The 23,115-nt window shown below is 38.5% G+C and overlaps 1 protein-coding gene across 19 annotated transcripts in view; it reads left to right on the forward strand.

The window, feature by feature from the left end:
• The window catches only part of ERC2 (ELKS/RAB6-interacting/CAST family member 2), a 904,872-nt gene that overhangs the window by 136,826 nt on the left and 744,931 nt on the right, over positions 1–23,115 (forward strand). The window contains exon 1 of one of the 19 annotated variants that reach the window (XM_049097741.1): positions 6,479–6,601. The exons of the other annotated variants lie outside the window; for them this stretch is intronic. Within the exon in view, the coding sequence (XP_048953698.1) occupies positions 6,482–6,601 (120 nt within the window). The 5' untranslated portion in view covers positions 6,479–6,481. Of the gene's footprint in view, positions 1–6,478; positions 6,602–23,115 lie in introns of those variants that run through there. 19 annotated transcript variants of the gene reach the window in all.

The following is a 23,115-nucleotide window of genomic DNA, read 5'->3' on the forward strand; positions in this document are numbered from 1 at the left end:
CTTTCTTAAAAAATTCTATTTATTTATTTATGCATTTTCTTTATTCTTTTTAAGTTTAAACTTAATTAACATATAGTTTATTATTAGCTTTAGAGGTAGAGTTTAGTCATTCTTTAGAAATTTCTGTTTTGTTGTTTTTTAATGAAATGTTACTTCTCTGGGGGGTGATTTGACTATTAGTTACAGATATCATAAATCAATTTCCTGAAAGGTGAATATAGATTTTGAAGTTTATTCTTTGAAAATGTTCCTTTTCTTCTGATGATGAAAAGAATATATGTTCATTTGGAAAAGATGAGGTATATGGAAGAAAGTGAAAAATAATTCTAATAGCCAGAGATAGCATCTTGGTTAGTTACTTAGCAGTTTGGAGCACATATGTCCTTATAGTCTTTTATATGCATGTATGTTAAACAAAATAATTTGTCTTATTTTTTTAGACAAATTGGCTTAATACTCTTTATGCGGTTTTGAACTTAGCTTTTTATTTAATGATTTTTTTATTTTTAATTTTTAAAAAAGATTTTATTTATTCATGAGAGACAGAGAGAGAAAGGCAGAGACACAGGCAGAGGGAGAAGCAGGCTCCATGAAGGGAGACTCCATTCAGGGAGACGTGGGACTTGATCCCCGGTCTCCAGGATCATGCCCTGGGCTGAAGGCGGTGCTAAACTGCTGGGCCACTGGGGCTGCCCTAATATTTTTTTTAAATGAAGATTTTCCCTTAAAATTTTTTTTCCTACCCTTAGAGAGAGGATTTTTATTATTCTCTGCTTCATAGTCCACTAAATGGCTGAACCATGGTTTATTTAACCATTCGTCTGGTAAATTTTGCCAGCATGATAAATGCAAAGAACATGTTGGCACCTAAATTTATGTCTACCTTTCAGATGACTTCCTTGAGTTTCATTCCTAGGAATGGACTCAGGAGATCAAGGGAAAAACACTCATTTAAGTCTCTGGAGCCAGATGGCCACTCTGCCCTTTGAGAGGTTGTTTTGGTTTACATTCTTGCCAGCTGTAGCAGAAAGAGAGCCTATGAGTGTAATGGCCTGTCTCTAACAATTAGCTCAGGTGTCCAGTTAACAGATTTTATCTTGTCTGTGAGGGGCTACTATGTGTAAACCAAGTGTGACCACGTGCTGGATACTGGAAAAGGCTCTGGCAGCATGAACTGAAGATCTTAACCTTTAAATGAGAAATGAACATATGAATTCCTCCAATGATTCATTTCTTGTTTAAAAATGCTGTATTTGTACTGTTAAAGCCAAGTAAGTGAAAAGTACAATGTCCATATTTTTCTTTTCTTTTCCTCCTCTTCCTTTTTCTTTTTTTTCTCTCTCTCAAAATAAAGGAGACTCGATTTTCCTCTTGGGTCTGATTCCCAGGAGTACAACTATGGGATCAAAGTTGAGGCTGGTATAACAGAATACCACAGACTGGGTAGCTTATAAACAACGGAAATTTATTTCTAACAGTTCTAGAAGCTGGAAGTCTGAGATCAGGGTGCCAGCATGGTCAGGGTATAGTAAGGACCCTCTTTCAGGTTGCAGGCGGTTTTCTTATTTTATACATGCAGAGAAAGTGAGCAAGAGAGATCTCTGGAGTCTCTTTTATAAGGGTCGCATTCATAAGTGCTCCTCTGCCATGATCTGATCACCTCCTAAAGGCCCTTTGTCCTAATGCCATCATATTGAGGGTTAAATTTCAACACGTGAATTTCAACATGTGAATTTGACACAAACATTCAGTCCATAACAAAAGGATACAGTAGTTTCCATTATTGACTAACAAACTTGATGAAGTCTGATGAGAAGGACCCTAAAGTGAAAGTTACAGCCCCCAGTAAACTGGAAGTGTGGTTTAAGAAATGAAACAGATTCTAATTCAGCAAATATTTATTGAGCACCTACTCTGTGGCTATACCATGTTGCCATGTGAAACTAATTGGCCCATTGAAAGGATTGGACTCTGAGATATTGAGTATTGTGTCCCATCCACTTATTTGATAGAAATGATTACTGATGTCAAGTTAGGGGGAAGCGGAGGAACACTGGCTTGAATCAGATCTGGGTAGAAATCCTAGCTGTGCTGGGTGCTGTCGCACACATTACTTTACCTCTCAGTTTCCTCTTTGGGAAATCTAGCCAACTCACAGGGGTGTGAGAAGTACACATAATGATTCTAGTTACTAATACATTGGTGGCACCAGTAGGTGTTCAATAACTGACAGCTGCTGTTATTTTTGTTATGATTATTATTGTTATGATGATAACTCAGGTGTGATGTGAGCTTGAGTGCTTTGACAGTAGTTCCTAATATCTCCCTAAGTATCTTTCCTCACAGAGCAAAAGTATCTCTGCATTAATGTGTGTGCATGCATATATGTGTATGTGTGTGTGCAATATAGCAAATCTTTCCTTTGGGGTCACTCCCCAGAGCTTGTATCAGAAGGATTCTTCTAGGTGTCTGTTAGATTCTCGTCCTCCCTACTCCTCGGGGTGGAGGTACAAGAGAGTAAGAGCTCCTCAGTGAACCTTCAGCATGAAATCAAGCTTTGCATAATCTGGGCTTTGACATACAGTGGCTGGGAGTAGAGTGCCTGGCTCCGAAAATCTAGATGTGAAGCCTCTTCCTCTCCATCTTCGTAGCTTTTTAGGTCCAGAAGGCAAGCTGTGGTAATAAGGGAGAGCGAGGATGTGATTGTGTCAAAGTCACATGCCCACAAAACACTAGCTGGGTTGGGGGAGGCAGTGGGATGGCTACTGGAGTGTGAGTCATTCCATATGCATCCACCAGCTACTACCTCCCATGTTTAGGTTCTTGGTGCTCTTATGTTCCTTTGCATTTGTTTCCCTTATCAGATCAAATACTGATTTAAATTATGTTTGATTATCCTAGTGTGTACAGACCTCAGAGATTTCTGGGTGGCAGAAACTTAGTTCTAGGAGCTCCTAAGCCCAAGAACTGTTAATTTGTTAGAGTATCATCTTGTGTTTAAGGAAAAATTTATTGATACTTGTTAAAATAGTAAGGAAGACTTTATTCAAGATGATTGCAATAGAGGCCTTGTAATAGAGGAGAGAGATCCGATTCAACTCCTGTTACAGCAAAGATAGCTGGGGATTATAGCCAATGAGCAGAGTGAGGGGCTCAGTGAATGGGAAATTGCTAAGGAAAGACATCAAGAGTAGGAGTATTCTTGCAAACTTACCTAACAGGATTCTTGCGAAAGGGAAGGCCAAGGACTTAGGCATTAAAGGTGATGGATGAGGATCATCACCAGATATCTAGGGTTGGGGATTCACTCTGAACTGACAGCATTATTGCTAAGGCTGGGCTCTGCAGGCTTGTCAAGGACAGAGCAGAGGCCAAGTTGAAGTCTGGTCAACCAGAGGGCTCAGAGGAGCCTAAAGTTTGGTTCAGGTGTGAGATTCTTTGTCACCTGCCATGATTAGAATGAAGCACAGTGGCAAGTGAGAAACATGTGAATTCCTCCAAATGATTCATTTCTTGATTGATGTGTAAGTTACTTGGCCTCTAGATCCTGAATCCCTTTCCAGAAAATGGACCAAATGGTACCTCCTTCATAAGGAAAGCAGTGAGCATGCAATGAGATAATACACAGGAAGGGCTTGTCCCAATGCCTGTCCTAAAGTAAGGGCTCAGTAAATGGAAGTAGTATTATAAGTTGGGGACTGTAATTAAGTTTTGACCCAATAAACTTAATTTAGTGAACCTCTTTAATCTATAAGTGATATAGAAGATATGGTTTAGGAAAACTGATTGGACTAAATGTTTGAATAGCTGGGTTTAAAATCTGTCTCCACCAAAGTTTAGCATCCTTTTAGAGCCTTAGTTTCTTATCCATATATTGGGACAGTGACCTCTTCCTTTCCTGTCCCACAGATTGGATGAAGTGAAAAAATATATGTGAAAGTACTTGGAAAGCTTAGAAGGGACTGTATTTGGCACTTGATCAATATTTGTCCAATGTTGTTTCTGAATAGTCCTGTGGTTAGTGGTTTGTGAGTGAGCCTATGCCTTGGGCTGTCACCTTTACTGGTGCTTCTCAGCTTTGTTTTGCTTTGCCCTCTTAGGAGAGACAAGAAGCCTGGGGAGAGGTATTTCTGTTCTCTTAGTCAGGTTCAGGAAAATAGTTTCCTTTGAAGGGAGACCTTGTTAAAAAAAACAGAATGCTCTGGAAATATTTTAAAGTGACTGCTTTCCCCATACTCCTGTGGGAAGAACCAGGGGATTTTCTCCTGTCTTCATTGTGAGAACCTGGTGGGGCTCCTGAAGGTAAAACACATGAATGTGGTGGGGTGTGCGATGGGGTGGGGGCACAGACCAATACTGCCCAACCTGGAGTTTCTTTTTTTTTTTTTTTTATAACTTAAACAAAAATTAAGATATAAAATAGTAATATTTTTCTTGCTTTGTTCCCGTCAGTCTATAGATTGGACATAGGAAAAGGATTAGCAACTATTTATGGAATTAATTTAGAATAAATAATAGCTGATAATAGCTGGCAGCAAAAGTATAACTGTTTGGAGGTTATAGCCAGATGCTTCTATCACAAGTGTGATAGAAAAGAAAAAAGGAGTAGATAAGAAGACCAAGCCACCTGTTTTTGGCTCTTTTGTAGTAAGCCAGGTAGTAAAATGGTGGATGTATTACTAAACAGAGAACTGAATAGTTTCCATTTCAGAATATGTTGAATCTTCAAAATCTACCAAAAACTAGAAAGTCATAGAAGCCATTGGTGTACTTTAAATATTAGACAATTATTTAATCAGTCATTGCATTGGAAGGTCCTTTAAATTATTTCTTAAAAGTACCACTATGCTGAATGATTTTAATTGTTGGACATTTTGAAGATTTAATTATTTATTTGAGAGAGTGTGTGCACACATGTGTGCACGTGAGCAGGAGGGAGAGACAGAGAATCTCAAGCAGACTCCTTGCTGAGCACAGAGCCTTGTGTGGGGCTCAGTCTCATGACCCCAAGATTATGACCTTAGCGGAAATGAAGAGTTAGATGCTTAACCGACTGCGCCATCCAAGCACCCCCAATTGTTGAACATTTTGTATAACTGGATTTGTTTCTGGTTTATGTTCTAAATAAAGTTAGGTTTAAAAGAGTAAAAAATAAATTCGTAACTTTCCCCCCAATCTATACTTAATCTGTTTATAACAAAATCTTTTATTTTTATTTATTTTTAAAAGATTTTATTTATTTATTTGAGAGAGAGAAAACACATGAGTTGGGGGAGGAGCAGAGGGAAAGGGAGTAGCAAACTCCCCTGCTGAGCAGGGAGCCCTACGTTGGGTTTGATCCCAGGACCCCAAGATCATGACCTGAGCTGAAGGCAGCTGCTTAACTGATTGAACCACCCAGGCGACCCCTTTAATAAAATCTTTTAAGCATTAGAAGTTGACTTCCTGTGTTGTAATTTACAAAAGGGTTTCCTTTTTAATTATTTTCAGGATCCATAAGTGTCCTGTTACTGGAAAATAAAAGAAGGTGACCAAGGGTGGGGAGGATGGCGCCCAATGGGAAGAAATAGGAAAATATCTAAAGTGCAGTGTCCATGGACTTGTCCATTGCTCTGCTTTTCCACCTTTTCTTGAATTACTTTTAGGATGCTGGTGGCTGGGGTATATCCTCAAAGAAGCAGCTCTCACAGAAGATGCTCTTGTACTTTTACAAACACTAAATCTAGGTTTCTTTCTCTCTCATCTCACAAAGTCTACTTATTCTTTTCCAAATTCAGTATCAGGTGGTGATGGAGTGTTCAGCTTCTGAGATCAGACTAGCTGGGTTTCAGTCTGGCTCTTACTCTTCAGCATGTGACCCTGGGTGATTACTTGACCTCTCTCTACCTTTTGCCTTGTCAGTAAAACAGGAACAATGATATTACCTCCCTCCTTGAGTGGTTGGGAAGATTAAATAGGGTAATCCAGGTGCAGGCTTTGTTGAGAGGATTTGGTGAATGTTAGTTGATGCTATTATTATGTTACCCTTTCCTTTGTCCCTTCTCTCTTCTCCTTTCTTACTTCTTTCCTTTACATAGAGTATTCTAAAAATTCCCATTTGTACTTTCTCCTTCTCTAGTGGGGGCATAGGATAGCCTACTGATTTCCAGCTCAGTTTCATTTAATACACACACAGACACATGCGCATGCGCACACACACACGTATGTGCACACATACACATTTCTTTATACTGAGTACCTGGAGTGTGAAAAGCACCCTGGTAGGTACTGAGAGTGAGATGCCTGTTTTCTGGAATTTGCATCTTGTGAGAAAAACATGGAAGAAAATGAGTCAGTTATGTAAGTAGAAGAAAGTTCAAAAAAAAAAAAAAAAAAAAAAGAAAGTTCAGGGTGCTGTGGGGTTGTACAGCCAGGGCACAAACCCAGCCTGTGATGTCATGGAAGGCTCTGTGGATGGAGCATTCTAGGTGAAACTGGAAGCATGAAGAGGGCCTTCAAGAATTATCCAAAACTCCGTCTTCTCCATGGAACCCTTCCTGATCACATTTTTTTCTTTGACACCCCTGACCTTGGTTACTGTAACACTTTATTTCTGCTTCAGGTAGAGTATGTGCAAATGCCGATCTTCTCATATGAGTATGTGGGTCAGTCTCTCTCCCACTGCATTACAAATACCTTGAAGAAGAAGATTAGACCTTATTATCTTTGTGTGGTCAGTGCTTCCTGGATAACACTGTTCAAACTGCTCTTGAGTTAGTGTTTTCTGAACTTGACCAACTGTGCTTTGAGGAGGGTGGTTCCAACAAAGGCATTCTCCTTACTCATACTTCACTTGTTTGGGCCTAAGTTTCCTCTTTGCCTTGGGACTTTCATCGTATGCAAACGGGAAGGATTGAATTAGGGTACTTCTAGTTAGAGTTTCTGTGATTCCCTTGAGGAAATCTAGAGGGAGATTTATGTTGTATGGATGTCAGCATGAATGGATGCTTATAGTAGTGGTGTATAAATTTGGGTCCATTATCTTTCAATGGTCTTCTAAGGGTGTATTTTGACTAGGACTGAGTTAAAGTGCTCAGCAGGTGCAGCAGAGCAGCAGCACCCCCCTTTCTATGCTCCTAGACCTCCCAGGTGTTATGGAACATTTGTGGGAAAGAATTTGAATTCTTATTACTGTAAGTGCATATCCAGGCATATGTAGTCCTGTTTTGATGGACTAAGGATGCCCAGACAAAGCCAGATTGCTTTCTGGGAAAGATCCTGGGACCTCTGAGAAAAGAAACAAAGAATTGGGAGAATTCACAGAGACCAAAGGAGTAGAGGAGTGGTGGGGCAGGTGCCTTACTGTGGCCAAAACGACCTCTAGCCTCCTGCTTCCTGGGAGCAAGAGGATGAGGGATAAAGAAAGAGAAATGAATTACTTGGAGCCCACCATCCCTGCTGAGGAAATGGCCAGGAGGAGCAGAAGTTGGTGACCTGGGGAAAGTCCATGGTGGTAGAGAGAGAAAAACCTGAAATCTGGATCTCAGCACTTACTCCTGCACGTCCAGGATTAATGAGTAATTCTAGGTGGTTCTGGATAACAGGTCCAGAGAGGGGCCTTTTGGACAAGAATTTCTCAACCTATACTTTGTTTTGGTCTAGTCAATCTGTTGCACTATGGTTGATTATGTGGGTTGAGACTGTCCAAGTTACTTCAAGAAAAAAAAAGGCAGAGGTTCACTGAAACTGAAACACTATTGGGATCTAAGTCACCTGTTCTTTTAGGGCATTTTTATGGCTTTCCTGCTCTATTCTCCTTTCATCTACCTGGACAGCCTTCTGCATGTCCATTTTGCTTCCTCAGAACTTGGGCTTCCCTGGGGCTTTGGTTTGCCAAGGTCCCATATCCTCCTGAGGAATTCTTTGCAATGTTGCTTCCTTTATTGACTGGCTCAGGCTCTCAGTTTCCAATTCAAATTTTCTGAGAGAGGCATCTGACAGCCCAGCCAGGCCATGAATGAGAGGCCCATTTCTTGGTCGTTTAGTTCCTGGAATGGGAGGAACCAGGAGCAGAGCCATGGGACATGGAGCTTGACTGTGGATAGAGTGGCTTAGAGTAGGCTGCAACCGGAGCAAGTCAATACGGACATCTCTAGTTCCTGATCTACTCATTTACTAATTCCATTTCTTACTTGACAGTGTAGCATTGGGGTTAAGAGCCCAGTTTCCAGAGTCAGACTCAAATGTTGGCTTGACCTTGAGCAAGTGACCTTTCTCTGAGGCTCACTTTCCTCATCTATAAAAAAGAAATGGTAATTGTACTCTATAAAGTCGTTTCAAAGAAGACTTGAGAAAATGCATATGAATGACATAGCATGGGGTCAGTGCAGAATAAGCACTTTGTAAATGTTATTATTTTTTACATATAGTCCATAAGTGAGTAAGACAAATAAAGAATCTGTCTTTATAGAGATTTCAATCTAACAAGGAAATAGTTTTCATGAGCCAGTCACATAGAGCACTCTTGGTAACACATTTACAATGTGTAGAAGACCTCTTATAGTTAGAAAATTAATTCGCTGAGCAAACATCTGGCAGAAGAGCATTCCAGGCAGAAGAAAGAGTAAAAGCAATGACTCCTGAGCAGGCATTTACTTGGTATTCTTAAGGAGCAGCAAGGAGGCTGGGGTGACTGGAGCCTAGTGAGTGAAGGTGAGAGCAGTGGGAATTGAGGTCTCTAAAGAAACCAAAGGCCAGGAATAATTTCCAACAGGTTCTGTTACATCTGGTGTCTATGGCCCATCTGGCCTTCTCAGATCAGCCTAACCTCCTGGCTTGTCAGTTTCTTCTATGATCAAGGACAGCAGACAGATGCCCATTTTGAAGTAGCTTGACTTTGGAAATGCAGGAAGGCTTAGAGTTTTGTACTTTGTTGTAGGTTATTGGCTCTTGAGACTTGAGACCGTGCTTGGCATTTCTCCTGCCAGGGTAGTGTGAGTCATGCATGGGAGGTAGGAAGTTCTGATAAACTTAAAGCCAGCTCCCTCTGTCATCACTACTATAGAGCTACTTCCTTAGTCATCCTTTAATCCTGTCTCTGTGTTCTGACCTCTTTCTCCAGGATTAAAATAGCCCAGCATACTGCATCCAGTGTAGTTATGTTTAGGGACAGGAACTGGGCTAAGTGACTCACCACAAGTAAGAGGTGAACTTACTTAGATCTTAGCTGTGCCTGGGACCAGGTGCTGCTGAGGGTAGGAGACCCATACAATACGCTGACATAGGTGCCACAGCAGGGCTCTACCCTCAGGGTTCCATGGAAGCAAGAAGTGGTTGTTTCCTTCAGTGAAATCTTGGGAATGTTTCACAGTGGATGTGACATTTGAGCTCTGATATTTCAGGATTCTCTGATTCAAAACATGTTTCCATGATATGGTTGTAACTTCCTGCAATTGAAGAAGGCTGTGACTCTTGCTCTACTGGGGCTGGCTGCCCTTAGATATTGGTTTTTCTGGTGAGTGGCAGGAATGGGCTATTTACTGAATATTTATTGCTCATTTTCTACATGTACAACATTGTTTTAGACATCTTATGTATCAGTTCTCTATTGCAGTGTAATAAATCAGCCCAAAACTTGGTGACATAAGACAACTCTTTTTATTTGCTCATGATTCTGAGAATCATTAGTTTTGGATGGCCTTGGCTGAGTTCAGCTGGGCTGTTCTTCTGATGAACTCTTCTAGGGTTATTCATGAGGCTGCAGTCATCTGCTGATTTGATAGAGGCTGTTTGGTTTAAGTTGCCACATGTCATAGTTGATGTTGGATTTTGGCTGGGTCTGTCTTCTTATGGTCTGTTATCCTCAAATAGGGTAGCTTGAGCTTCTTCATATCAAGAGAGCTAAAATGTAGCTCCAAATATGATTTCCTCTATCTTTTTGGGTGGTTCTTCCCTGGCCTTAGGCAGTTTCTCACACACATATGAAGATTAATAGCTGAATACTCAAGGGGGACCCTCTGAAGCTCTCTGCCCATGAACTCTAATTGACTTAATCTTTTCAGACTCCTTCATTTCCTCACATCAGGCAGACCATACATCTTTTCTCAGTATTCTTCTGCTGCAGTCTGGACATTGTCACCAGGCAGGCTGTGCAGTTATAGTGCTCACTATATTTGATTTTCATATCTCAAGATCACTGTTCTTGAAGCCATTATGTCATATATATTGTCCAGTGTGTTAGTTGTTTCAGGAAAGGAGTTTTTTCTGTCTCTGTAACTTCATTTGGAAATAGAAGTCTCAAGAGGATATAAGTAGAAGCGGCAAGGTGTCTTGAGTCCTAGGCTAAGAACTCACAGATATCACCCATGAATTCTATTAGTCAAAACAAGCCCAGGACCAGCCCAGACTTAAAGGATGGAGATATAAATTGGACTTCTTGATAGGAGCAGTGGCAAAGTCTTATTGCAAAGGGGCATGTGGAAAAAGGGATGAAAAGAGTGATTGAAGCCCTGTTTATAAACATTCTGTCCCATTATGTGGGCAGAGAGGGTAATTATAAGATGATAGCTATCATATGTCAAGCTGATGCTATTAACTAGGCCCTGTATGAAGCATTTTACACACAGTGCATCTGATTTTTTTATTTACTTATTTGAGAGGTGATGGAGGGGGGAGAGAGAGAGAGAGAGAGAGAGAGAGAGCAAACATGAGCAGGTGGGAAGGACAGAGGGAGAGGGAGAAGCAGACACCCTGTAGAGCAGGAAGCTTGATGTGGGGCTCGATCCCAGGACCTTGAGATGGTGACCTGAGCTGAAGGGAGATGCTTAACCAACTGAACTACCGAGGCATCCCCACACAGTGCATCTAAACTGAATAACATAGTGAGGTGTTGTGAATGTTGTGTAACATTGTTCACATGTGGAACAAGTGTAACATCATGCAGTTTATTTTATAGATGAGGAAACTACCACTCTTCAGAGGTTAAGTGATTTGGTTGTGGTCATATCTAGGATCATATGACTTTTGTGCCTATGGGATTTCATGCCTGTGCTCTAAATCTGTCCTTTTACTTTCAACGTTTCTATGCCCTGAAGTTTTAAGTTTATTTCTTATAAGTAAATATAGCACCATTAAAAATAATATAAACAGGTGATTTCTGTCCTTTAGGTGGTAAGTTTATTCCATTTACATTTGTTGTAATTACCAATATATTTGGATTTATTTCTACTGTTTATTTTGTGCTTTATATTTACCCTACCTTTTCCAGACTTATTTCCTCTTTTTTTTATTGTTTATATTTTCTTTAGTCTCCTTTCCTATGGATTTGAAAGTTCTAACTCTATTCTTTATTCTTTTAGCTTTTCCTCTTAAAATTTTAACATACCCACTTGGCATTTGTCTAAAGTTAACCTATTTATCTTCTGTTTTCTAAAACAAACCACAAAAAGACAATGAATTTACAGCATTTTAACATTAACCATTTGCTTCTTGTGTGTTTTTATTTTTATATTGCCATGGGGATATAGTAGTATTGTACTTTCCTGTTTCCTTTGAAATTAGGCATGGCCATGTGACTGGCTTTGGCCTGTGAAATATGGGAAACAGGAAGCTTAAAGAGCCAGTGTGCAGTTCACTATATGACCTGGGGTAATTGTTGAAGGTTTTGAGGTCATGTCCTTTAGGGGCTATAGTGGGTAGTGTCCCCAGCTAACCCCTGAAAGATATTTAGCATGAGTGGAAATAAATATTCATTGTTTTAAGCTGTAGAGATTTTGGTATCATACCATAGCATGAGGTGATCACCTGATGGATAAACTCCCGATTCTCCAAGTTAGTTGTCATCATTATTATTGTCTTACATAGTTAATGCTTATTTAGAATATTCAGTAAATAGCCCATCCCTGCCACTCACCAGAAAAATCAATATCTAAGGGCAGCCAGCCCCAGTGGAGCAAGAGTAACAGCCTTCTTCACTTGCAGGAATGAGGATGAAATAAAAATTATCTCCAGACAAAAACAGTTTACCACTAACATAAGCAACCTGAAATAAGAGTGTGCTTTTATACTGGCTCATAAGAGCCAAATTTTCAGGACTTTTGACTCAGTGAACATGTTGATAACTTGAATTGATCTTGGTGGGAGTATTTACACTACAGAAATCAGCAAACATTAAAAATCAGGCTTTTTTGCCCCTCAGGGAACCAGTTGTTAAACATTTACCACTAGTAACTTATAGGTATTTCTAGAATAAGTACTTCAAGAAAAAAGAAAAATGAATCTAGAAAGAAGAGTTGATATGAATGAAGGAAAGGTGAGCAAATAAATATGGTTAAGTGTTGTAATTCTAAATATTACATTGTTCCTTTGTAGTTAATCTGTTTCTTTTCTCTGGTTGCTTTTAAAATATTCTCTTTGTATTTAGCATTTTGTAGTATTATTTTCCTGTGCCTAGGCATGAGTTTAATTTTACTTACCCATTTTGCTCCCCTTAATCTTTAATGAATTTTAGAGATTATTTAGACATTCTCTCACTGAATATCATTTGATTTCTGGCATTCCGTGTGGTCTGAGTTGAGAGCACTTCTTTTAGAGCACTTTTGTGTTTGTTTTTGCCATGTATCACCTTAGGATCATTTTTATACGTAATTTTATTTTCCTTTTTGGATGTGCTCAGATCTTTAGGCACTGTTAAATGAGTTCCAGATTCACATGAAGGTAGATCCTTGGAGAAACTAGTTTTATCTTACCCTGAGCCCAGAGTTCAGGCTATCTTCTTTTTGTGTCCACATTTCACTGATCTTGTTTTAGGGAAAGGTCTAGCTCTAACTTGCTTAGAGCCTGTACCTACTTTCAAGGCTATTAACCTAAGCTACCTCCCTATGCCCCCAACCTGCCTCTTCATAGCTAAACCCTCAGGTCCTCTCACCTATTTGATTTTTAGTTTCCTTCCTTCCTTCCTTCCTTCCTTCCTTCCTTCCTTCCTTCCTTCCTTCCTTCCTTCCTTCCTTCCTTCTTCCTTCCTTTCTTCCTTCCTTCCTTTCTTTATTCCTTTTTGTTTTTAGCTTTTGAGGATCTCTTTCATTCATGCTCATCTATGCATACAAAGTGTTGTATTTTCTCTAGCTTTTCCAGGTGTTTGTAGTTATCTTTTTGCCATATTGCTAAAAATCAGTGCAGGTTACACTCTGGGCCCTCACCATCCTCTGTTTCCCTTGAATTATTCCAGCATCTTTCATATTTGTTTCTCTGCCTCTAATTGCCCATTCTTTCACACTATCTTCCAGTTCTAAAATGCCTTCTCCCTATTTTTCTACCAAACTTTAGTTTGGTCTACCCTGTATGAAATTAACACCATCTCACTATGTTTATGTTTTATTAATCTGTGTAACACTGTTTCCTGATATGCTATACTTTTGTTTATTGTTGTCTCATTTTATGAGATTGTAAGTTCTACAAGGTCAGGCACTCTTTCTCTTTTGTTCAGCATTATATCCCCAATGATTAGGATTGTGCCTGGTATATAGTAGGGTTCAGTAGATATTTTTTTAATAAATGAATGAAATATAAATTATTAGTATAAAGAAAAGTTGTATCTTAATTTACAGAGAATTTTATTTTTAAATTATTATTAAATAAATTTCAAGTTTTTATAAAACTCAAGACCTCTCAGAATGCATTCATAAGCCCAGTTTGCAATGTCCAGTACTAAACACTCCATTTATATCACTTTTCTGTTTTATGAAGTTTGCATCCTTTCTATGGCATTTAGGTCCTTTACTGGTGAGTGTTACCACCTTTGTAGCTGCCTCCTGCCACTCTTGATCTTATATTTGGCTCTTGAGCTCCATATTCTTTTCCCACTTAACATGTTATGGTTTTTTCACACTTCTCTGCCTTTGGCCAAAGCTCCATATTCTTTTCCCACCTAACATGTCACGATTTTTTCACACTTCTACACCTTTGGCCATACCCTTCACCCTGCCTGGCATACCTTTCCTTTTTGCCTTTAGGAAATTCTTTGTTTTAGGCCCCTCTCAAAGTCTGCATCTTCTGTGGAGTTCTTGCTTGTGCATGGACCAGATTGATGCCTCCCTCCTCTGTGGTGCTTCAGCACATTGTACCTGATTCCTTATGTTCACATCCTTTCTATGGTGATTACTGGGGACTTCACATTTGTAACTTTCTTTTGACTAAGAGCATCTCAAGGCCAAGGACAATGTCTCATATCCTTATATCCTTGATACCTTATCATATTGCTTAGCATACTTTGAGTGAGTGAATGTTGCCTGGGAGTGGTTGTGGCAGAAATGAAAGATTAGTTTATTCTTTCAAACTCTCTGAGTGGTCTCAAATGAAAGAAGAATTCTTTGTAGCATAATGGTTGCCTGATAGGGGATTTGATGAGAGATTGTGTCATATCCTGAAGAAAGAAAAAGGCAAAAGCCTTCTTTTTTTTATGTGTATATATATATATACACACACACAAGCTCAATTTGCCAAAATATAATATAATACCCAGTGCTCATCCCATCAAGTGCCCTCCTCAGTGCTTGTCACGCCAACCCCCTGCCCACCTCTCCTTCTACTACCCCTTGTTCATTTCCCAGAGTTTGGAGTCTCTCATGTTTTGTCACCCTCTCTAATTTTTCCCACTCATTTTCCTTCATTTCCCCTATAATCCCTTTCATTATTTCTTATATTCCCTGTATGAGTGAAACCATATAATGATTGTCCTCTGATTACTTACTTCACTCGGCATAATACCCTCCAGTTCCATCCATGTTGAAGCAAGTGGTAGGTATTCATCCTTTCTAATGAAAAGCCTTCTTTCTGAGGAAGTAAACAAATGTTACCTGGCCTAGAGTTCATTGATTGAGTTGCTAAGTAACTTTCAAAGGTATCTTCCAGAATAATGGTGGTTTTATAAATACTAATTACAACATTAAGAAAAGTTGCTTTTCTTAGCAACTTCATAGACTTAGCAAGTTCATAGACTTTAATAAGCTATATATCTATCTACAAATATATTTTTATATATTCCTATATGTAGGCTTACTCATAACTATAATTGTATCAGCCTTGTTTTAGAGGAAGAAATTGAGGGCAAATAATTTGCCAGGGATTAAACAGTATAGACAAACAGTGGTGGAACCAATTCTTGCTTGAGTACAGGACTTAGTTCTTAACTAGTTTCTTATACTGGATTTCAGCAACTCCTATAATAACAGGGTTTTCTTTTGCCCTTTAAAAAGTGATTGAAAAAAAAAGGTGATTAAATAGCTTACTTAAAGGAATAAATGAGGGAGAAGGCTCTTTGCAGATTGTAAACTCATCCTAGATTTATTTTTTCCTCCTTTATAAAACCATAGATTCTGTTTTTAATTCTTTCCACTCTTATTTCCCTTTGAATTTTTAAATTAAAGAAAGAAAATCTTCAAAGATGCAAGACTTGGTATCAGCAAAAGACTCCACTCATATCACGCACCCCTGTCTCCGTTGGTTTTGTATGGTCCACAGTTAAGCACCAAATAATGGTAAGAGGGACAATCATGTTTTAAATAATGTTACAGATGTATGGACTCAAGAGGGCCATTGGCCTCCCTGTAGCTTGGTGAGGGCCTTGGTATGTTGAAATTTATGTAAAGCAGGACTAATAGTTCATCTTATTAGGAGAAATGGCAGTAGGACCTAGAGTTACTAAGGTATTACATTAGAGCTTGCTTCAATTTAAATTCTTCTTCCATTCAATAATACTTTTGTTCCAGCATCAGCAGTGTCTGCACTGTTAGATACTTTCTTTATATCCCTGTTGGACTTGATAGGTTAGCTCTGTTCCAGACTCAAATTTGAAAGCCATTTTTTTCTCCCTTCCTGACTTTAAAAGTCTCAAATGAATTATAAAACAAAATAAATATCCAGGGATGAAAAAAAGTACTTTGCAGTCCTTGTTTAAAAATACTTTTTACTGTTCTTTTGGAGAAAACTCTATTCTTTCTCTTTCACTGGCTTAAAGACTTGAGAAAGAATCTTAAGGCATATGAAATGAAATCTACATGCTAATGAATGCATATGTGAGTTTCTGAGTCTTTGCTAAGGAAAACTCTTATTTTTTTATAATATATACAAAATTACCCAGATTAAAAAAAAATAACCCCAAGTTGATATTGTTGAGGATTGGTGTCAATGGATCTTACTTCTTAGCCATATAACATGTTCTTCCAGTGGTGGTATCTGCAAACGAACTATTCCTTCCTTCTGGTTTTTACTTTGGCTTGCCCAACAATAGCATGGATCTCCTGTGACTTATCATTAAGTCACTCAGGGGTTCCTGAGTGGCCCCTTTCATTCTTGACATTTATCCACATACTTTTTTGGGGAAAAAGTTCCTCTGAACTCTTTTCAAAGTCTTTAAGCTCTCAGGTGGAAGAATGCTAAATCTTTTAAAATTCACTAAAGGTGTTTTTTAAGAAGTCCTTTCAGAGAGAAGTGTTACTTTATCCTGGTTGGAATTAATCATTTGTTCCAACTCCTGAAGTCTTGGAGCCGCTGAGGTATGGACTGTGGTTACAGCTGCTGTACCATCCGTGGTGTGTGGTGGAAGAGATGCGTCTGGGCCAAAGATGTTTGACTCCAGTGTGGAAATCTGGCTCGTGGCAGCTGTTGCACATACCCTGACACTAATTATGTGGTAACAGGGTCCTTTCGCAGTTTAGTGACCAAATAAAACTGATGCATGAGGTAGAAGGGAAAGACCAGGACACAGCAGAGTACTGGGGGTTTCGTGTCTGGGCTTTATAACTAGCAGTGCTGCCATCTCTGTTGTGGCTTCGGGTGACAAGCAATTCCCCTCTTTGGGCCTGTTTATCCTTCTATAAAAAGAAACAAAGATGATTATCTTTCTGATCCCTCTCATCACCACCAGTCAGTGATTTCTGTTCAATATTTGCTGTGTCTTTAAAGTGCATAAAACAACTTGTGGAAAATCTTGGATGGTTCTTTCAAAGTATTTTATTTACTGTTAAAAGGTTAGCATTCAAAGTGGCCAAGCCAGAAAGTTCCTGGCTTAAACGATTTATTTGTATATGATATAGGCAAACATAATTTTACATTTTTTCCCTACTCTACTTTCATTTCTTTCCATTGCGTTTTGGGAGAGTTTGCAATCTGGGTTTGTATGTTCATAACAGTGGCTTTTAAAAATGATGGCTTCCTATGGGCTGAAGTGGGACTTGCTAAGTATCTGATATGCATTTTTGGTTTAACCTTATCATGGTTTTGTGAGATGTTTGTATTTTTAGCAGCTTTTAAAAGAGCTAGAAACTGAGACCTAGAAAACAAAAGTAACCTGTTAGTATCATACAGCTCTCCCAAGGCTGTAGGACCCTGCAGCTAGTGTGTGATCAGATCGACCCCACAGCTACAGGGTGATTAAGCTGAAGATCAATCCAAGGCCTCTGACATCAGAGTTTTCATCTGGAAGCATTATTCTCAGTCAAATATTTAGGACTTTCACTGTCAAATTAATTATTTATTTCCAAAGTCTTGTTAGTCCTAAATTTTCTAGTCTCTTAACTCATCATGTTTGTTAGTAGATATCAGAAACTTGAACTTGCATGGTTATGTCTGTACCATGAAGTTCACCTGAGTCTTGACTATATTACTCTTTTGGAATGCTTTACCCTGAATAAACATAACTATAGCACGTTTACGTTTTTCATATTTTGCTTCTTTTAAAATCTTTAATTATAACAGCAATTGTACTAGTTTCTTCTTGAGATCTCTTCTCATCTTTAAAGAAATCTCCTTCCCCTTGGAGTAGCTCCTGGTGGGCAGGGTCAGCTGCCACAACTGATTGATTCAAGCTGCTTACCTGAATTCTATCTTCTGTCCTGGGTATTTACAATTGGATCAAGGGATTGTTGAAACCAAGTTGCAAACCTTTTACAAAGGTTCTTGCTGTGTCCTGCTTCCTTCTTTTCCTGGGTTTTGTTTTTACAATTTATGCTTTGATGCAGGGAGATACCCTGGTATCTTCTCATACATTCCCTTTTTTGGCTTAGGATAGGCCAAGTTAGTTTCTCTTGCCTGCAACTCAAAGAATATCAACTAGCCTAGCAGTGATGAGTACATGACCCATGTCTTAGTCCATTTAGGTTGCTATAAAAAAATACCATAGGCTGCATGGCTTATAAACAACTAACATTTATTTCTCACAGTTCTGTAGTCTAGAGTCCACAATCAAGGTGCTGGCAGATTTGGTGTCTAATGAGGGCCTACTTCCTAGTTCATAGGGAGCTGTTTTCTCCTTGTATCTTCATGGTAGAAGAGGCAGGAAGGTTGTCTGGGACTTCTTTTATAAGGGCATCATTCCTATTCCTGAGGTCTCCATTCTCCTGACTTAATCACCTCTTAAAGGTACCACCTTGATATCCCATCACTGGGACTGGGTTTCAACATGAATTATGGGAGGCATAAACATTTAGTCTATAGCAATAGGTATTCAAAAATTATTCTTGGAAAAAATATTTGCTAAATGAAAATGGGAAACAAAGAAAGGCATCTTTTTTTTTTTAGTGAGATTTTTAAAAAAGATTTATTTTACACACACACACACAGAGAGAGAGAGAATGAATAGGAGGAAGAGCAGAGGAGGAGGAAGAGGGAGAGAGAGAATCCTAAGGAGACTCTGCACTGAGCATGGAGCCTGACATGGGGCTTGATCCTATGACCCCAAGATCATGACCTGAGCTGAAATCAAGAGTTGGACACTTAACTGATTGAGTCACACAGGTGCCCCAAGAAAGGCATCTTAAATGCTCCTACCTCCTATCATTTTTAATGGCTTCACTGAGGTATAACTCATGTGTCATAAAATTCACCCTTTAAAAGTGTACCATTCCGTGATTTTTAGTATATTCATTTAAAACACTTTCTGCACCTCCTAAAGAAACCTCATATTCTTTAGCAGTCATTCCCCATCCCCCTCTCCCTAGCAAAGATAGTTATGATGTATTTTTTTTCTAGTTTTTTTTCCCTTGTCTAGTCATACTACTTTTTGTTTGTGGGGTGTGGAATATTCACACACACTCTCTCTCTTTCTCTCTCTCTCTCTCAACACACACACACACACACACTTTTTACATATAAATTTATATTATATGTAAAGTATTAAAAACCATAGAAATTCTCTGGGTGTAGCAGTAGATATCTCACCTTCACACCAGAGAAAGAAATGAAGGTCCAGGCTTTTGATTCTAGTGCACTGATAAAATGGAAAAAATTAGAAAATTTAAGTAATTAGGTTACTTTAAACCAGTATAGTCACATTTTCTCTATACTGTTCAAGTTCCCTATATTGTTCAAGTTATAATATGAAAAAGAAAATTCATCTCAGACTCTTCATGGTTTCCCTAGTCATTTAAAATTCTACCAAGAGCACAGACATGCATAGGGAAATATTTAAAACTAAAAATGAGGGACACCTGGGTGGCTCAGTGGTTGGGTGTTTGCCTTTGGCTCAGGGTATAATCCTGCGGTCCCGGGACGGAGTCCCACATTGGGCTCCCTGCATGGGGCCTGCTTCTCTCTCTGACTGTGTCTCTGCCTCTCATGAATAAATAAATAAAATCTTTAAAAAAAACTAAAAATGAACAAAACAGTTAGTTGATTGTAAAGTCTACTTCTGTCATTTCAAGTGACTTTTTAAAGTTTCCCTTAGATCTTTTTTTTTTTTCCCTTAGATCTTTTTAAGTAATAACAGTAAATAACAGTACAGAATTAAAATTCAGATATTATGTATCTATTAAAAGTCAAGAGCATATATAGCAGTATATATTATTTATAATATATAGTTGTATATTTTATGTGTATAATAAAATATATTACATATGTAATGTTTATATTTGGGCTGGTAGGATTTCTTTTTTTGACTTGGAGAGGACACTTTGTATTGATGTCAAATAGCACATAGCTTAATAATGGTTGAATGAATGAACAAATCCCTGCTTTGTCTGCTTTATCTAGTAGTGTCTTATATTGAGAGGCACTACCTCATAGTGGCTCAGAGTAGGGAAAAACTGTTAGTTCAGTGCATGTCACTCAGCTATTTGAGATGATAATAATTTAGGTAAAGCCTCTTACCTATTTTAAAAATATTTAGATGGTTAGCAGTTTTGTTAAATAAACATGTGGGATGAAGAGGAGGTGACAGGGAAGGAAATTGCAATCAGGATTTTAAAATGTCATCTATACTACCAGTTTGCTAAGCAATTAAAATAAAAGAGCTGTCCTCTAACTGTGTGTGGCTATTAATAATAGAAAAGTTCCAATTCTAACCATTGTTTCCATGATTACATGTTTTGGGTTGCTTCTCTAGACACATTTTAAAAATATCAGTATTTCTTAAGCTTGTTTGTTCGTTCATTCATTCATTCATTCATTCATACATGCCTATAACAGGTTGAGTGTTATCACAGCAGGGGATACCACTATCCTTTAGTTGCTTATGTATTATTGGCTATAAGTAGGGAAAAAAAATCCCTGACTTTCAAAATAGAAATGTTCTTATTCTCGAGAGTCCCTTGTAGAGTTATTTATAGACCAGCTAATGGGAAACCAATTTTAGCCATCTTTAAGTTGGTCTTAAAACAACTGTTTCCTGTTTCCCTTATTTATAAAATGCCAAAGTGCTTAGCATTTTGTTTCCCACTGTTAAATTTATTCGATGATCAAAGATTTATGTTCATTATACTTATTTCTTTTCCCTGCCCAGGGAGGAAGGAGAGAAATTTTAATTCCAGGCCTCTAGCCACCACCACTGTGTCAATAGTAATAACAGTGAACATTTACTGAGCATTCATTATGTGCCAGGCCTGGTGCTTTATGCTTTATGGGAACTCTTCACTTAGGTGAGGAACATCTCATGTGGCCTTTATGTAAACCCTGTACATTAGTTACAATTATTATTTCCTGTTTATGGATGAATAATTCAATGCTCAAAGTACTTAAGTAATTTGTCCAAGGTGACATAGGCTATAAGGTAGATCCAGGATTCAAAACCCAGCTCATCATCACTGTTTTTGGAAGCCTAGACAGGTTTACTGATTTTCCCCAGATCATATAATTGGTTAGTAGCAAAGCTGGAATTAGAGCTTAAATCCTTAGCTCTCAGCTCAGTACATTATTCCAATACTGTGCCACCTTATAGTGTTGGTCTGTAATGAGAACCAGAACTCCTTGCTTACAAAAGCAACTGCCAAGAGGTCTTTTCCATGTATGCTGTTCCTAGTGTTATGAATCTTGGCGAAATGTCACATTATCGACCAAAGAGGGTTGTGCAGTTATCACTGATGTGTCTGTGTGAGGATCCCAGGATCCTGGTGCCTTGGTGCTTTTAAAAATTGCCTATCAATATTCTCTATTATCTATATGTGCTTATTCTACCTACCCTAAGGGAGAAAGTCTAGGACCATATGTCTAAATATTAATTTCTTTATATTTTTCTCAAGTAGAGCAACTCTTCCACAGCACACTGGGGCCACATGTGTTTAGCCAGCGTCTGCTGTTTGTCTTTTCACACACATGACACAGCCTGTGGAAGGTTTGAAACCATGAGGAGTTCTGTACATCCTGCACATGGGATTATGGAAAAAAGGATCAGAGAACCTGCCCTTAAAATTTGATTCGAGACAAACTAAAAAATGATAAATAGGAAAATAAAGTCACAGGAGAAGCAGAGCAGGCCAAGTTGTCTGCAAAGAGATTCTGTTTTCTTTGAAAGAGTTATGTTAAGCCCTTGCTTGAGAAGAAGTATGGATTTATTAAAAAAAAAGTTCAAGACTTTTGGATATAAGCCAATTCATATTTTTATATAGCTCAGAGACGGTTTTCATAGCAATGAAACCCTAAACTGCTTTATAGTACAAAACTTTATCATTTTTTTTTTTTGTTTTTTCCCCATAGTGTGGAAAAGAGCTTAAGGTCACAAATTTTTTCAAATTTGCCAGGAACTCATATTTTCCATGTTTGGGGATAAGACACAGTAGATTCTAAACATCTGGCCAGTCCCTATTTAAATAATTGTGTGTTCCATGCACATCATACATATATAATTGTATTTTCATTCTATTTACCTTTTTGTGTTTTAGACATTCTAAAATCTGGATTAGATTCTGACTCCAGTAGCTGTTGGAAGTTATTCTTTTGAATGTTGGCTAAGGCAAAGTATATCCCCCTCCCCTTTCCATATAAACTGAAGTATGGCTTAGTTTCTTATATTTTTATTGTCTACGTTTTTCCTCCCAAGATTAAGTGACTATGGGAGCTTATAAGAGTTGTGCAAAATGAAGTTCTCTATATTTTTTATAGCAGGGGTGACTTTAGAATTGGCTGGAGGAAACCTCAGTTTTAGATACAGGCCCATATCTGCTAACAATGTGATTGCAGTCAAATCCCTTAAGCCAGCCCAATTTATCCTCTTGTGAAGTGGACATAGTGCTGGCAGCGTCAGAGCAGTCTTGTCAGATGAGTGAGTTGGTGGACGTGAGGCATTTTGAGTTTTGGAGGAGAGAACAGGACAGAGTAATCTGAGGTCAAGGACACCCCTTCCCTCCCCACTGGCCCCACATTCTCTCACCCCTAGTCTAAGTACAGCAAAGCAAAAAGGAATGGAAATCTATTTGCTTGCACAGTGTTCCCCCGTGCCGACCATCTGGTGAGACAATTTCCCTTCTGGTCCTCTCATCTTTCTGTCCATACTTCACTATTTATTGAATACCTATTATGTGCTAGATTTGGGGGTATAATGCAAATTTGGCCCAGAATGTACCCTTGAAAAGCTTAATTTCTTTCTCTCAATCTTTCTCTTTCTTAGAGATTTTCTCCTTACTTTCTTATAAGCACAGCAGTGCTTTGAAAGATATATTTGCTTTTATCTAGCTGTTGTGTAATGGGAGGGCTTATCAGAAAACATAGCCTGCCATAACACCAGAAACAGAAGTCATTATGACCTCCTTTATTGTCTGAAACTTGGAATCAATTGGACAGACTAATCTTTTTAAGCTCCCATTCCGTTTACCTATGGTTAAAGGATAGACCAATGATTTTAAACTTTTGTTTTCCTTTCTTGTACTGGAAATG

Source organism: Canis lupus, chromosome 20 (assembly GCF_003254725.2).
Source record: "Canis lupus dingo isolate Sandy chromosome 20, ASM325472v2, whole genome shotgun sequence".
In the NCBI taxonomy this organism is placed as follows: domain Eukaryota; kingdom Metazoa; phylum Chordata; class Mammalia; order Carnivora; family Canidae; genus Canis; species Canis lupus.